The sequence below is a fragment of the Stigmatopora nigra genome, chromosome 7 (assembly GCF_051989575.1).
Source record: "Stigmatopora nigra isolate UIUO_SnigA chromosome 7, RoL_Snig_1.1, whole genome shotgun sequence".
Lineage (NCBI taxonomy): Eukaryota > Metazoa > Chordata > Actinopteri > Syngnathiformes > Syngnathidae > Stigmatopora > Stigmatopora nigra.
The window spans coordinates 3105693-3122994 of NC_135514.1; the positions used below are offsets into that span (position 1 = coordinate 3105693).

The 17302-nt window shown below is 35.6% G+C and overlaps 2 protein-coding genes across 5 annotated transcripts; one reads left to right on the plus strand and one right to left on the minus strand.

The window, feature by feature from the left end:
- Nucleotides 1-1327: 1327 nt before the first annotated feature.
- Nucleotides 1328-9819, minus strand: hpn (hepsin). Of its 3 annotated transcripts, none has more exons than XM_077721647.1 (14): nt 9624-9819; nt 9454-9486; nt 9071-9195; nt 6588-6695; nt 6453-6494; nt 6000-6129; nt 5819-5938; nt 5211-5251; nt 4924-5089; nt 4110-4300; nt 3541-3633; nt 2332-2474; nt 1965-2129; nt 1328-1874 (listed from the first exon to the last, which is right to left on the minus strand). In XM_077721647.1, exons 3-14 carry the CDS (start codon nt 9135-9137, stop codon nt 1824-1826), a joined length of 1317 nt encoding a protein of 438 aa, XP_077577773.1. In that variant the 5' UTR covers nt 9138-9195; nt 9454-9486; nt 9624-9819; the 3' UTR covers nt 1328-1823. The 3 variants fall into 3 exon arrangements, with proteins under 3 accessions (XP_077577773.1, XP_077577774.1, XP_077577772.1); XM_077721648.1 differs by having other exon boundaries at nt 6588-6692; nt 9454-9511; XM_077721646.1 differs by having other exon boundaries at nt 9454-9511.
- A 2031-nt stretch (nt 9820-11850) lies between these two features.
- On the plus strand, nt 11851-16604 carry LOC144199369 (uncharacterized). Of its 2 annotated transcripts, none has more exons than XM_077720961.1 (6): nt 11851-12281; nt 12598-12705; nt 14478-14680; nt 15540-15687; nt 15963-16085; nt 16198-16604. In XM_077720961.1, exons 2-6 carry the CDS (start codon nt 12603-12605, stop codon nt 16263-16265), a joined length of 645 nt encoding a protein of 214 aa, XP_077577087.1. In that variant the 5' UTR covers nt 11851-12281; nt 12598-12602; the 3' UTR covers nt 16266-16604. The 2 variants fall into 2 exon arrangements, with proteins under 2 accessions (XP_077577087.1, XP_077577088.1); XM_077720962.1 differs by having other exon boundaries at nt 11999-12281; nt 12621-12705.
- Nucleotides 16605-17302: the final 698 nt, after the last annotated feature.

The following is a 17302-nucleotide window of genomic DNA, read 5'->3' on the forward strand; positions in this document are numbered from 1 at the left end:
TAGTGATCCATTTCAGAAGGTCAATAAATGCTCATTCTTTTCAAATGGTACCCACCTCCCACTCATAGCCAGCTGGGATAGGCTCAGGCACTTCCTATTGAGAACCAACAGATAACGAAGGAATGTCACCAAATGGGGGCACTTTGTTTTTTTCGTGTGTAAATAAAACTACAATATTGTGCAAATACTGCATCAAACTAGCAGGATTTTTTTCTTCGATGTAAATAACACCAAAACAGTCAGGTCAGTCTGACCAATGTTATCTTATCATACACCGTGCTAGTTTAAGTCAACTTAAAAAGGAAGCAGTCACAATTTTACTACTTTCATGTATTATTGGTACAAAATAGTCACCACATGTAAGAAAACTTGTAAAAAAAGAGAAATAGATATTCAAGCAATTCTCACAACTCAACTTTTTAAAATGTATTTAATTATATAAAATTAAACAAATTTCAAATGGAGCCGTTATACAGCCATCACTTTATGTTGCAAATATTTTGGAAAAATATTTTCCATTATTTGCCTTTTATAAGCATTTTTTTCATGTTAAAGTTAAATCATTATATGTTCAGTATGACAAGGAGACAAAAATGGATCAAAATTATATAGCCGTCTGTCTGTCTTTCTGTTCCTGAGAACGTGATTCATTACAATGTGGACATAAGTAGCCACCAATTATTGGGAAATTCATAGAAGAATGAATAAAAAAAACATGCTACATATACAAGACATGTAAATCATTGCAGTATTAACAGAACCACCTGATATTGATACAAATATTATTGGTCTATCCACAATCTAAAAAAGGATATCAAGGCATGAAGATTGAAACATAATTGCCATTGCACATTAAGATATTCTTTAAAATTATATTTGTTTGCTCCAAAAATAAGCAAGTCTACATATAGAAGAATTATATTGCACTCTTAGCACCCATGGGACTATATAGCACAAAAGTTTACAACTGTTTTTCTTTGGGGATGCATTACTTGCTTTTTTGAGATATGCTAGTTCTATATAGCACACTACTACAATTTCACATAAAAGTGCTTTGGTGGGATCATCATTTGCAATCAATGGTCCTCTGTTTTCATAATGCCTGGAGAAAAATAAACTTACATAGTTTAAGTATATTGAGAGTGTGGATTTACAACCCATCATTTCCATCAATTTGTCAAAAGATTGTTAAAACAAGGTCCTTAATCCTTGGGTCTGTATACAGACAAAAATGATCAAGTTGCAAATGGGCAATAAAAGCAGACTGTCCTCCTTGTCTGTTTTTTTTTTTTTTTAACTATTGCAGGTGGCAACATTACATAATACAAAAAAAATAACCAAATCCAAGAAATAAAAGTCAGGAACTGAGATATGAGCAAAACATAAAAAAATAATGATATTGCCATCCGAACATGGGTGCAAAAGTCATGTCTGTCACGTTTTTGCGGGGTTGGTGGGTGGGTGTGTTTCCTTGTGTGTCCTGTCTGCATGATTTGTATGTGTTTAGCCTGATGTGTCCCTTTTGGCTCTCCTTCCCGTGTGTGACCCAGGTGTTTGTAATTGTCATCAAACCCTATCTGTGTATTTAAACCCCGTGGTTTGTTACGTTTTTGTGAGGGTATTGTTTCTGGTCTTCCATTCGTGTAAGTAATGTTTTCCTGTTAGTTGGTGTGTATTGCCCCTTTTTAGTTTTTATTTTGTTAACTTTTCGTCCCACTTTTAAAGAATTTGCATGGTTATTTTTCATTAAAACTCCTAAGTTGAGCACCAGCATTTCTCTCTTGTTGGCCTGCTTCTTGCTCAAGGGTTCCACTCCACAGCATTCATGACAATGTCCGTGCCATTTTGTGAAACCCTTCTGAGTCACTATAGTTCTGTGGGTCCAAATAAAAGAAAACAGATAAACAATCAGATTTAAAAAAATGTTAACATATCAAATACTGTTTGATAGTAAAACCTCTCACCCTCATAGCAGTAAATATCCAAGGCAGAAAACGAGACACTTTAGTATAAACGCCAGGCTTCTTTGCCTCAGCGCATTCGATTCCCCAGCTTACCAAGCCCAGCAAACGATAACGACTGGTTTTAGAGAGGCGGTCTTCTACCATAAAGGGGCCACCACTATCTCCCTAAGAGAATCAAATATTAGTTTAGAAACATTTTTTTAAAAAGCATTCAGAGATTGGTACTGTATTAGGACCATTTATTTGACTGCTTACACAATGGCAAAAATCTCACAGGTGCAACAAACTTATGACACACACACAGAAAACTCAGAATTCAAAAATAATTTAAAAAGGCTCACATGAAAAAGAAAAGTGCCACACTAACCTGGCAGGAATCCACTTTTCCCTTCTCGAAGCCAGCACAGAACATACTAGTAGTGATCTGGTTGTCGTAGTATTCAGGCGAATTACACGTTGCATCATTAATGACAGGGACATTCACCTCTTGGAGAACATTTGTTTGATAACCTTAACATAAATATGGAGTCTTATTAGATGTGACTCAATGATAATGCTATTATTTTGTTAGATCAGCATTCAAACTAGAGGTTTTAAATGCATTTGGGTAAGTTTTAGGCAACATCTAGTAGTAAAAAGGTTTAATAAGCATTGGATATTTTTAGTTTAAAAAAAAGTACAAGTCATCTTTGTAAATTATTGGAAAGAAAATTAACAATTTTATGCTAAAACAGTGATGCTTGCTTTCCTCTCCCCCTCTCTATTTGCCATATTCTTCAGCATTTCTTTTTGATTAATGGCATTTTGTTTTGGAATCCTTGAGCTTTGCAACTTTCTTTCTCTTTGAATAAACACATATTGGGTACCAGACCCAGCCAACTAAAGATTTTTGTTGTCATCTCATTCATCTAAAATTAATTATGTCTGTCGCCAACCTCTCTCTATAAGGGAGTTTTTGAGAAAAAATGAATATATTTTTCATCCACCTGGTGTCACATTGGAATAACATTTCAATCCACTAATTTTCTAATGCAGGAGTGGTGAACACAGTTAAACACAAAGAGGAAAAAATCTAAACGGCCAATCAGTGATCTACCAAAACAAACACACAATTAAAACCATATAATTGACCATTCTGCTTTCTTCTCCTTACAAAACAACCATGTGTTCATTTCAAGGCAAGTGTCCACTCTCAACACACATCAAATGCAACTTAGCCAGAGTCAGCACACCAAATAAGGCCATTAATATGTGCTGTCCCTTTTTGAATAAATCAAACTCAAACTACAAGGCAATCAGACACTGTATATACAAAATATGATAAGAAGCCCCACATTTAATTTTTGCCAAAAGCTGCCAGCATTGCAAGTGATGCAAATAATCAATATAATCTTATTTTATTTATGTATATCATTTACTTCTACTGTAAGGAATGTGTGCCCGATAGCTGACTGGCGACCAATCTAGGGTGTAGCCTGCCTTTTACATGGAGTCAATTGGGTTAGGCTCCAGCAGCCTCCGCCACCCTTACAAGGATCCACGTTACAGAAGATGAATGAATGAAAAATTAACTTACCAGATCCTGTTATTCCCCAGCCGATAACTGTGCCTATCTGGCCATCTATCAGTCTTTGGCCATGCGTTGGTAGGCAAATGGGTTGGATGTATTCTACATAGATAAGAGAAAGGGTGGACACACAGTTCTGTTATTTCTTTTAAATGATTCAATGTAAATATGCTCTAAAAGATAAAGTTTGTGAAAAAAAATCTACATTGGCTCTCGCATTGGAAAGATTGAAATGCAGTTCTAAATGAAAACACGAGATGGCACACGTTTTCTTCAATGCTGAACAGTTGGTGTGTGCTGTGGTTGCATATTTTTCTCCATATAATACCTCAGTTTACACATCAATATGTGATTTTTTTCAGAGCTGGAACTTGCACTCATTTAAAATCCTAGCTAAAAAGGGGTTTAGCTATATGTAAGAGGAAATGTGCTTTGTCATATGTTTTTTTCTGCAATGGTGAAACCCACGATATACTGGAAGTTACCTTGTACTGGTATTAAAAATGGAGTAAATATAAAATGTGCCCACAAGTGACAAAATGGTGATTGGTTTCTTTCTTTTTTTCATGGTGTCCTACCATTGAGGGTTATTGGATTCGCGAGAGCCACCACAGCAATGTCTCTGCTATGGTCGTCCATGTTTTCAATGACAAAAGGCAGGTATCTGCTGTGGTAAATGATAGTTTTCACTTCTGCCACAGTGGCATTGGCTGGGTTGTTGTAGTTAGAGCCCAACAACACACGCCAAGGACTGATGATACGTTTGGATCTATATTAAAAAGATATGGAAAAAAAGACAAAGTTGTTGATTAGTAGTTTGTCTATGATTTCATAAAATATTGTATTTTATTGTACATTGCCAATTTGTTATGAATTTTGAAAGCATAAAACATTCACCAACTTTTAGTGCTGAAAGAAAAACAAAATCTAATGAAGTGATAACACTGGGACGTACATCATATTCTGGTATATGAAGGCAATGTAAAAGTCAATCCCATATTCCGACCTTCCTGTGTGGAGTTTCCATGTTCTCCTCATGCTTCTGTGGGTTTTCTCCGGGTACTCCGGTTTCTTCCCACATCCCAAAAACATCCAGGATAGATTGAACACTCTAAATTTCCCATAAATATGAGCGTAAATGATTGTCTGACTCCTTGTGTCCTGCGATTGGCTGGCCTTCAATTCAAGGTAAACCCCTCCCATTCGCCTAGTTGGCTGGGATAAGCTCAAGCACCCTCCAAAATTCTTGAAAGAATGGAAAAGTAAAAAAGGGACTTGATAACAATGAAAATAAATGGTACTTGCCGCTTTTAACCAAATGCGGGTAGGAAGGAATTTTAGATTTTAATTGATTTTGTATGATATTGCATAAAATCATATTCTATCTCTTACTTGGGGAAGCAGTGAGCTACAGAGACAACCCAGCGATCTGAGATGATGGAACCGCCACACTGATGAACTCCACCATACTGCAAGCTGACCTGCCATGGCCAGACACCATCCCTCGCTTTCACACCACCGATGATGCGGTCTGCTGCAAAACTACGCCTGCCACAGTCTTGCAAAGGAGAAACAAGAGATGGATGAAGTGTCAGTGGAATAGTTCAATATGGTGCAGGGAAACGTGAAAGAAAAACAAAGCAAGAGTGAGGACGATAAAACATGAGGTAAGATCTTACCTTGGCACAACAACGTAAGTACTTCCTTGTTCTGACAGTCACTGAAACATAAATGATACAATATGTGAACAAATGTTAAACTTGAATTTTGAATACACTGAAATCTGACTCAAAATCATGACATGAATAGAGCACAAAATTTCAAAGCCTGATGTCTTTTAATTCAACAGCATTTCTCATACAGTGTTATATCTTAATTTTTTGGACTACAGTAGTACGGCTACTTACAAAATTAATAGGTTCCATAAGTGGTTTTGTAACCTGGATTTTTCAAGAGTAAAAGCATATCTTACTTTGAATTAGCATAATTTGTTCCATAAACTTTAATACTACCTCTTTTAAAAATAATAAAAGTATACCAATTTCTTATTAAATTTGTATGCAAATGTGTGTACATACGCATGCAAAAAACCTTAAAATTATTTATTAACCCAACAAAATGAATTAGAAATACAAATATATTTTCTAATTGAGTGGCAGCTGAGTAAACCGTATGTACACACACATCTTAAAATTATACTCCAGAGGTATGCAACATATATACGTTAAACGATTGAAAAACAACAGACGCAAATAAGTGACATGTAACACCTTATCAGTGTGGTTACCATGGAAACAATGAGTCTTTGATTTTCTTGCCATAGCTCAGCTCTTCGGTTTTGACACAGAAAAACTCTCCGGCATCACCACTGACATCTTGCACAGACGCAACGGAGTAATTCGTCATGCTAAAAGGAACGCACATTAGTTTAATATTGGTTATATGTCACACCTTGAAATTATTCTCACCTGACAAAGCCCACTTCCTCACAGCTGATACGAGCCAGCAATTCATTAGCTGAGGAGGAACACACCTGACGCCACCTCTTCTGAGCGGAGTCAAAGACTCTGAGATGTTGGTCAGCAGAATTTACGTGTACTGTGTATGATTATATCATCATCTTATTTGAAAGTTGTACACAAGAAAGATGTTTGCCTTCAATATAATTCATGTATTCTTATTAGTCTTATTAATCTCATTCATGTTGTGGTGGTCAGTAAAATCTTTATTAAATACTCCAATGAATATAAAGTTATTGTGACTTTGGGTCAAAATTGATGGTTTATATTTTTTTTCCTGCAATGGGACAGTTATGCTATTTTTTTAACTGCACAGTCTGTAAGTACAACCAGCCACAACATTTTGAACAATTCAGTATAAAATAATCTCCAATATATATATAAAAGTATTGAAAACATTACCATCATAGTATTCTGTGTCTTCCTCTACAGTGAAATACGTTACTATAGGCAGATCAAGAAAAGTATATGTTAATATGTGTATATTTTGTTCAGAACATGACTATTTATGCTAAAGAGTGTGTTTTTTTTTTTTACCTATGGCCCAGGTTGCTGCTCCAATGACTCCCAAGGTCATCAGGATCCCAAAGACACCCAACAGCCGGCAAGGAGTGAGTACACAGGTGATAGATATCTCCTTGTCTGCTGAGCACACACACATGAAGGAATGTACATCTGATTAGCAGAGATGGTGACTACAATGACGAGAATAGAAATCAGTATAATTACTGATTATGTAGCAAATGTATACCAGTGTATACAAGAACAAATTCAATAATTATGGGCACAAATGCAGGCCGATGCTTCCAGGTAAAGCAGTATGGAGATATTTTATTAACTCATTCATTTATTCATTTTTGATTGACTTCGGGCCAGAGGCGGGGGGCACCCTGAATCGGTGACCAGCCGGTAGCAGGGCACAAGGAGACAGACAAACATTAACACTCATACCTGGGGGCAATTTAGAGTGTCCAATCTGCCTACTATGCATGTTTTTGGAATGTGGGAGTACCCGGAGAAAACCCACGCAGGCCTGGGGACAGCATGCAAACTCCACACAGGTGGACTGACCTGGATTTGAACCCAGGACCCCAGAGCCAGGCCGTCGAGATGTTTTATTGAACAACCTTTATACATGAATATTTTTAGTGGCTGTGTTATTGCCTTGCTATGCTAGACTCAATATTATATTTTCAGATCCGCTTATTCTGGCTTGTTTTAAATCTATTCTCCTTGTTTCATCTGTGGTAAAGGTTATGTGTGGTTTCATTTTCACACATTTTCACACCTAAATAGCAATTCAACTTTTTTTTTGTAATCACTGAGGAATGAAATTGAAAATGCCCCATTAGGGTTTAGGGTTGTATCATTCCAAAAGGCTAGCGTGAGTGACGTTTACACTCTTGTGATAAATATCTTTTTGACCTAGTGCTGACATTTGGACTTTGGGAAAAAGATCCTGAAGCAAACTACAAATCCAGGAAGTGCCTTATTTCATTTGTCCGTGGGTTAGATTTTTTTCTTTCAAAAAACAGGGTTGCCGTGTGATCATCTAACCACCGATTAAAGGGGTCCCCTGCCTCTGACCCTAGTGAAGATAAAGTAATTCAGAATACGAAACGTAAAAAATAATAAAAATAACTGGATTAAAAAATGTAACATCACTCCAGTTTAAATGAAAACTGCATTGAAATGAACTGAAACATAAATAGTAATTAAAAAAAATCAATGCAAAAGTTCAGTTCATTCGAGGTCTCAGACTGCATAGCAACACACTACAGCACAATAGTCCAGGAATGTGTATATCCCTTCAATTTACACCCATAATAATCTTTCATACACCTCTTGTGCACCACATCTTTCTGGCCTAAAGCTACAACTTCAGAAACGTACTTAACCATGGCAAACCCTTTTGCATCCCCTCTGCGTGGCAAAGAAGACCACAAACACTTTCTGCCAATAGAGGATTTATCTTGTCATGGGTTTTGAATTGACAAATAAAGCTAAACCGGTCTGCTTGGAACAAATCTGTTAATAATTAACTACAGTCAAATGGACTGATGTCTGTTCAGTCTTAAAATGCAGACAACATTTGGCATGACCAGCATATAATTCTCACCATTTCAGGGACGGTGCACACTGTCAGCCCAGGTCACAGAATATGTGTTGTGGTCATAAATAAAAAAGAGGGAAATTGATATTGAAAAGACGTAATGATGGTAATAGATGTCAAATTCATTTTAAGTGGATCAAATGATCGAGTTCAAATGGCTAGGACGACTAATGCCGTCAATGATAGCCAAAGATATATGGGAGGTCACAATATAGTGAAGTAGATCTCATTAAAATATGTATTTTGAGTAGTATTTTAGTGGAGCTCTTTCCTGTAGCTATATGTTTTCTTGAAAACTTGCAATATTGTTGTTATCTTTTATTTGCTGGTTCATAACCAAAAGCTTACGGTATGAAGTGGAAAATCCCATCCTTGATCAGTTTCCGTACCAGCCTTCTGACAGTTTAAAGGCAATTAAAATTTAGTTGTCTATGCAGATTTGTGGACGACAGCCTTTGCATGTAATTCGCCTGTGCCCGGAATATTCTGTAATAAAAACTGTCCATTGACTCTAGCCAGTATTTGGACAACTAACACCTTCCACATCCCAAATTAATCGAACCAGGAAAGGAAAATAGAGCTTTCTTTCTTCAACAACATATTTTACTAATGCTATTTTTTTTATTCGCATGTCGTATTTTTTAGTGTTGAAATTAGAATATTTTTTTAATTATTTTATTTCTCCTGAAATGGTTCCACCGACTAATTCATTCATTTTATTTAAAATTATTTTATTGCACATTGCGAAATATGAACAGGCAACACTAATAGTACTTATGATACATGTGAAATCGGGAAATATTGTATACTTTTGAGATGCCTGTTGTATTTGAATGTAATAAGGTCATGTAAGAAAAATAAAATCATAAATCCTGCATGAAGATATGAAGACAGTGAGTGGTATTACCTAGTTTCCTTTCTTTTGGAATTTTTGCAGCACACATCTTTGTAGAAGATGAGGTCAAAGTCAACATTAGAAGATGCTCCTGTTGTCTTGTTATCTCCTTTCCTCCAGTTATGCCACCAACTCAACTAAAAGGACAGATTAAGCGTTCTGAATATTGAACCTGGCAACCTCGTTTTAACTCCTTTAATACAATTTAGATCTGATTTATTTTTATTAGATTGTCAAAGGTAGATGTGTGAATGTGAATTGAAGGAAAATACTTTTACTGACAGCATTCAATAGATATAAACATGCACTTTTCAGATGAAACATTTAGTTATGGTTTCACCTTATTTCTCTGTCAATACAAATTTAATAGTAATACATATTTTTAATAGGCTCACCTGTCTCTGGACGCTCGTTGGTTTTCTTCAGAACTGAATGGTAATTTGCATTGGAACACTTGGGTAAAACATGCATGGCGAAAAAATAGACACATAAGACGATAAATAGAAGTAGTATATACACGTTTGCCGACAGTTATTGTCTATTTGTTAACTCGCAGGTTACTGACCCCAGCAATGAACGAGGTTCTGGGGGAAATGGCTTCAACGTCGTTTGTTCCCCGACAGTTTAAATCAACCAAAACCACCCGTGACAGCCATCAATATAAAGTGCAACACCATCTGAAAGAATGGTCGCACAAAAAAAAAAACGGATTTCCAAAGTTTCAAGCGAAGTTTTGTCTCTCAGGGGTGGTCTCCTGTTAGAGTTAAAGCAGAACGACAGGAAAGGAGGGGCTAGCGTTGTGACGTTTTCACTCAACCTGTATTTCAGATAAACTGTCATAACCCTGGAAATTTTAAGATTAATTCATTCGCTTATCCTCACAAGGTTCGCAGAGGGTGCTGGATCCTATGCCAGCCGATATTGGGCACTAGGCGGGGACCACCCTGAATTGGTGGCCAGCCAATCACAGGGCACGAAGAAACAGACATCCATTTATGCTCACACTCATACCTAGGGGCAATTTAGAGTGACCAATCAGCCTATCATGCATATTTTTGGAATATGGGATGAATATGGAGTACCCGGAGAAAACCCACGCAAACCCGAGAGAACATGTAAACTCCACACAATGAGGACCGACCTGGGATCGAACCATCAACCCGAAAATTTTGAGGTTGACACGCTCACCACTCGTAATATATAATGAATCACAACACAGCTTTGGTTATGTCAGATATACCCACGCACACACTCCAACAGACTCAATTACAGGTACTTTTGATAATAATTATAAATGTCTTAACGAGCAAGAGTGGGCAATTTGTAATTCAACATTAACAAAATATCTGACCCTGTGTAGTTTTGGCCACTTTCTGAAAATTCTAGCTTTGGTTGTCCATTTTCTTAACTAAATGTACAGGTAAAACACATTTGTCACTGTTTTTCTCTTCAATTTACTAAACAAAATTCTCTCCGCTGGAATGTATAAGAATTCTGTCATTCCCTCCAAACACCATAAATAATTCACAGATGTTTAAATCATATTTGTAGTGTATATTTTTCATTTACAGTTACAGTGTATCTGGAAAGAGCCAATTAAACAAGCAGGGAGATATAAAAAAGCTGCGTTAGTGTGAACTGCCAAGTTCTCTACAGCGAGTGATAAGACCACATCACTCGATATTACGCAGAATGCAGGAAAAGATGAAGATGAAAACCAGAAGGACAATGACTCCTAACAACAGAGTACTTGTTTACAAAATGGATTTAGACACCAAGACTTCATTCTACTAATTATTTGCTTACATCCTGTGTGGCTATCAGTGTGCATATTTTCAACAGTTGCCATATTTTAACAATCAAATAAGATTGAACAGGGGTGGCGAACAAGTTCGAAATAAAGAGCAATCATTTTAAACTGGGAGAGTCAAAGAGCCACGCCACGTAGTGACCTTCCAAAACAGAGAGACACACGCACAAAAAACACACATTTAAACCCATATTGTTAACCAAAACACTTTCTTCCACACACATAATTGGTTTTAATGGGCCTTGATGAATATGGGTGTGTTTTAAGAGAGAATAAAAATAAGAGAAATTTAAAAAAAATCATATGCAAAATATGATAAGAAGCAAAGAGCCACATGTGGCTCAAGAGACTCGCCACCCTTGAGCTAGAATAAAACATTTTCCTGAAATATTACTTGCAAATGGTACGTTTATCCCCGTGCTTGGTTAAAAAAATGGAAATACACTAAACGGCATTAGGGCATACTGCGTTCATTTTGGCTAGAAGCTGCATGTGGCTCGAGAGCCGCATTTTTGCCACCCCTGCCTGAGAGAGAATTTTAAAAAAAAATCCTGAAATATTACTTCCAAATTGTACGTTTATCCCCGTGCTTGGGTAAAAAAAAATGGAAATACACTAAACGGCATTAGGGCATGCTGCATCCATTTTGGCCGGGAGCTGCGTGTGGCTCGAGAGCCGCGTGTTCGCCACCCCTGCCTGAGAGAGAATTTTTTTTTAAAATCCTGAAATCATTACATGCAAAAATGAATTGAATTATCATTATTGTTGTTGAGGAATAAGAATAAGAAATGTTTCCATTAGCGTGCTTATGTTTGTCCTACTCAAGAGGGCAGCATAGCTGTTTGACCATGATAACTCATTGTCAATGAAGAGAAAACTGACCTTTAATGTATTAATTTATGTACTTTGATCACTTGTTGTAATGGCATTTTATTTGTGGTTAGGAAAAACTCCAATATTTTAATAATGTAAGGTAAAAAATAAATACTAATGCCCAATTTAAAAATAGTCTAAGAAAAAATGATTAACAAGTTCTCTCGAAATGTAAAATTTATTGGGAGTACCGTAAAATAATGCTAATTTGCACTGTCTAAACGTTCAGACTTTCTATCTCTATTATTAGTGCCTGTATGTGAAGTAATTTTCAAAACAGTAGAATGTAAATTACTGCCATTTAGGGCCAGCTCAACCTGTTTTTGTTTTTTGTTTTGTTTTTTTCACCTGAGAAACTCGTTCCGCAAAGCTTTCCTTTGAATCACAGTCAGCCTCAACATAAAGAGGAAAGAAGACCATTTTATTTTTTTTGAATTGTTTAGATGTTATTTATTATTAGTAACTCATGAAGGCTTTTGGATTTATAACTGAAACGCTGTAGCGATCAAAATCTACTGGAAAGTCACCATTCATATTCAGGTTAGTTGTAGTTTTATGAATATTAGATTAGTCATTTTCTGTTCAATGCTGAACAGATTTAAAAAAAAATGAATATCCAATTGTTTGAAACTTTCAATTGCAAAGCAAATACAATCATATTAGTACAGTTCTATGAACAATACCATTTATACTCAAGTTCCAATGAGAGAGTACATAGTATACTTTATACTGTCCTAATTATTGTGCTGTTTACTTCTAGGTTGAAATAGCAAATTAAATTCATATGGATAGATAAATATATAATTTGAATCAAATACATAGACTTTTATTCATGATTTTACTTGGTAATCTGAAGTTACCATGTCCACATTTCAACAGATTGAAAAGGAAAGTACACTGAATATGAAGAAGAACATTTCCTTCTTGCTGTTGATCCTGGTTCTGATTATCACACCCTTATCAGGTATGTTTTTTATTTAATCTTTTGAGTCAAATTGGGATGCACATATGCTCCTTTTTGCATTTTACTTTTTCCCCTGAAGCCAGAATTGTTCAATTCAGGAGAAAAAATTCAGAAATTTGGACTCAGTTATGAACAAAATGCTCTTAAGAATGACATTACATTTTCCGTTGCAAAGCTATTAAAATATTTTTTTATAAATTCTACAATGAAGCATTTTTATATTAAGACATATTTCGCAATATAAAGTAAATCTGATATGGGATAAATTAATTCATCAAATCTGAATAATGAATTGGCTGTCAATGGTGATAAATAAAAATAAAACATTGGCTCTAAAAATAAAACATTTTTACATTCACCACACAGTGACTGAAAGAATGTTACAAAGAGACACTTCCTACTGTTCTGACTGATTTGGTTTGTATATTTATATCATAAAATATAAATTGCTGCCTTTTCTGGGAAAGATATCACATCCAGTTTGACAGGCAGGACAAAATAGTCGTCAATGGCACTGAAACATGAACATTCATTGCCAGTCATCCTAGTTCAAATACATTTGTCGTCTTTTAGCCAATTAGTTAATAGTTTGATTAAATTCAATTGAAAATCACCTAGTTATACGGTAAGTGTATTGATTTCCTGTCACCAAAAGATAAAGCCGTGAATAAAACACTACATTTTCATGCAAAAACAAATACCAACAAACTGCAATAGCATTTAAGGACACCTAAACTAGGTCAACAGGACATGGAATCGAATCCACGTCCTCGTTCAGGTGGCGTCTGAGTATGGCGTGGTTTAAACACAATCAGCGAACACACCTATGACAATCAAAATCTGACAGGGCCACTTTTATGATTATGGTAGCTTATTATTTTTGTTGTTCCCTCTCTTCATTATTTTTCATGTCCATTTTATTGTCTTTCAAATGGCATAGTTGAGACTGTTGCAAAATCTTGTAAGACAAGCTGTTCCAGATATAATTGTGTGTTGAGAATAGATCTTTGTGATTTTTAATTGAGATTAGAGGCAAGTCATATTCCCAGCCCTTATGTGCAGTAGTGACATTTAATTTAGTACAAAAAAGGGCTGAATTCATAATCTCAAATGTAATTATTAATTTTATTGCAGATTTGTTGCCCAAGTGTTAATCCTAAGTATTAAAATATAGCATTTCCAATTTAAAAGGTTTTAAAATGTTGATATTTATATTACTGTATGCTTCCCTTTTAATTTCATAAGCAGATACTTTTTTTTATCCATATGTACATGCTTCAGACTTTTAATCAAATTTCCATTGATTGAAAAATAAAATGGTATACGTAAACACCTGTTTTGTTAGGAATTATTGATCCATTTAAGGGTGTGTTCTTTTCCTCTGGAAAATATTGGCTATTATGTACAGTTATCTATTTATGTATTTATTTTAATGTTTTTTTTTACTGTGACACCAACACAAATATTATACTACATGTGGTTCGATATGAAGTTGCCTAGAAGATTTGAAGTTTATGAAGTAGTTCGGGAAATTAATGAATGAACGCTTTCAGAATAAAGGAATGAATTGATTGTTCAAATAGCATTTATTGTGGTCCTTAAAAAGCTTTGGGTTCATCAAATTTTAAGATCCCTTAATGTTTGAACGGCAGAATGTCGTATTTATGCACATTTTCTCATACCTTCATCACAAGAATTTGCTTTAAACCCTGTCTCATAGCTGTTACATGACCTTTGGTAAATGTATAACCCCTATCTCTTTCATTTTGCAGCCCAAAATACAACAACAGCATCTACAAACACATCATCCGAGATCTCTATCCGACCAGTGGATGTGTCAGTGTTTGTGGGGGACCCAGCCGTGTTCATCTGTGCTGTTCCTGAAACATCTCCTGTTGTCACCTTCGCGTTGTTTGGCGATCATGGCAACTACAGCCTCACCTGCCCGGGTGGGAATGTGAACGATATCCCTCAGGTCAGACCGGAACTTAAGAAAGCAGTGTATAGCTTGGGTGAAAATGAAAATCACTTTTGCCATTGTGATTGTTGGTCAAATGTAGTGCTGTCTATTGATGAACATTTTGAATCACAATTACCATATTTTGCAGACTATAAGTCACAGTTTTTGGGTGATTTATGTGTGAAATTATTCACACACTATTATATCATTTCATATGTTATTTTTACACTGAACACTAAGAAGGGGCTTTAGGGCTTTGCTGATAATTTCAACATTACCGCTGGTTGGAGATTTGGCGTATCCACTCGGGGGTCGCTTGCAATTTATGAAAACAAGTGAGAAGGGCTTACCAAAAGAAAGAAGAAATTATATTCAGCCTGTTGTTCAGCCTCTATTCTTATTTTTATTTATTATTTCAAATACCTTTTAAGATGACGTGTGTTCTATTTTTGGAGGATTTTATCAAAAAAGAATCCTTAAAAATGCGACTTATAGTCCGAACAATACGACAGTCGTATATGAATCATGTTCTAAATACTCCAGTTCAAGCTACAGTATATTTGAACTGTTTTATAATGGAACGTATCATGATATAAAGACTGTGTCCTGATTCACTTGCCTTTTACATCAAAACTAATTATCCTGTTCAAATCATATTTTGTTAGACACATATTAGCACAATTAATTAATTTAAATTATTTTTATTTGGATTAAAGGGAAGTTTCATTCATCTTAACTTTCAAATGATTTAATACTTTTTTACAATGACAGCAAGTGATCTACATTTGTCTCTTGTTTTCATTAGATTGAAAAAAGCTTGGGAAGGTTCTTAATGTAGTGCTTATTTCTCATAGGCTCTCATCTCTGTCCTTAGGCTATTTATGGAAGATGTCAAATAAAAAAGCGACAGTCACTGGCTGTGTGGACTATCAAAGGAACCTCCAATACAGACAACCACACAAAAGTTGTTTGTCAGTTGCCAAATGGAGGTGACTCTTTCACTGCCACTCTACGTGTTTATGGTGAGGACTTCTACTGCCCTCTGGTGAATTGATTGGACTGCATTGAATCGCAGGAGAGCTAGAAGATATCTAAACTTATTGTCAGTCAAATATCTGAAGTTTATGATTTGGGAACAGAGATATGAGTACAACCATGGCGTTCATTTTTATAATTTTAATACATAAAAAAATGTTATAAAAATGACAAATTAAATTGAGGGAGAAAAGCATTTTCATGATAGATGAAAGATGTATTAGTATTCATTTTCCATCTTCCATGTTTTCGTCCTTCTTAGATAATGGCAGGAACTTGGCTATCCTCATTGGTTGCGTCATTGGTGGCTTCTTTGGTAGCCTTCTGGTCTTTGCACTGTCTTTTGCAATTCTGAAGAGATCTAAGGCCTTTCAGAAATGTTTTGGTAAGTACAGATTTCACATAAATCGAAGTACTTACTAAGATTCAACATTTTCATTGTATTGGTTTTTATTACACATGCCTTGTTAACTTCTATATGTATATTTTTTTTGCAGGTGGGAAGGGAGGAGATGATGATACACTGTCAATTATAAATAAGGAATTTGGGAAGCAGGAGAAATAATAATGAACAAACGCCATACCCTTTGATACAAACAGATGATCAAATGATGAATTAGAATTAAAAGTAATACTCCGTCTAATGCCAAGATGAACAGAAAAAAGGACAAAAAGAGAGCATGAGAGAGAGAGAGAGAGCAATATGTCTCCCAAAAATCTGTGACGGCAAAAAAACGGTGACACAATAATGATTCAAACCACATACAATTATAATCAGATTAAATGACTGTTAGGAACTACTGGCACCACTGGTTTAGATAATGTCTGCATTTGGAAGAGGACATGAGAGTGGTTGATGTATTTGATAATCTCTCATTTAAAATAAAAATTCACCTAATATGAATTTATGAGTGTTTATTTAGACTTTTTGGGGACAGTAGTCAATAAAGTGGTCATCTATTGAAAATGTATAACAACGACTTTTAACCTTTTGTAAGGTAAGTCACTATTTTTGGTCATTTAAGAAACTTAAATATTAGCAATTACTGTGTCGGTAAGTTAAATTAGTGCCCTGGTAGTGGTTTAAAATATGATTTGTGCATGAAATGAATCCAGAATAAGGAATTGTTTAGGCTGTGCAATTCCCAGATGATGGGTGGGCTTATCTATTTTATGAATTTTTTGGGGTTGTTTCATTACCGTATTTTCACGACTATAAGGCACACCGCATTATAAGGCGCACCCTCAATGAATGACCATATTTTTTCCATATATAAGGCACACTGTATTATAAGGCGCACTGTATTGTAAGGCGCACTGTCTATTTTGGAGAAAATGTAAGACTTTGAAGTGCGCCTAATAGTCGTGAAAATACGGTAATTGCTATTGACTTCCACATATGAAGCACTCACTACACAGTCACCTCTAGAGCCAGCCATTGTTGACGTTTTGGATTTTTTTGTATAAAATCTTGCAGTGGGGGAGGAGCTATACGATGGAAGATTTTGTAACAGTTTCAATTGTTTCAGTTCAGGCGTTTTTGTTTTTTTAATATCCGACAGTGGTGGTTTTCTGTTTTTTCCATATATAAGGCGCACTGTC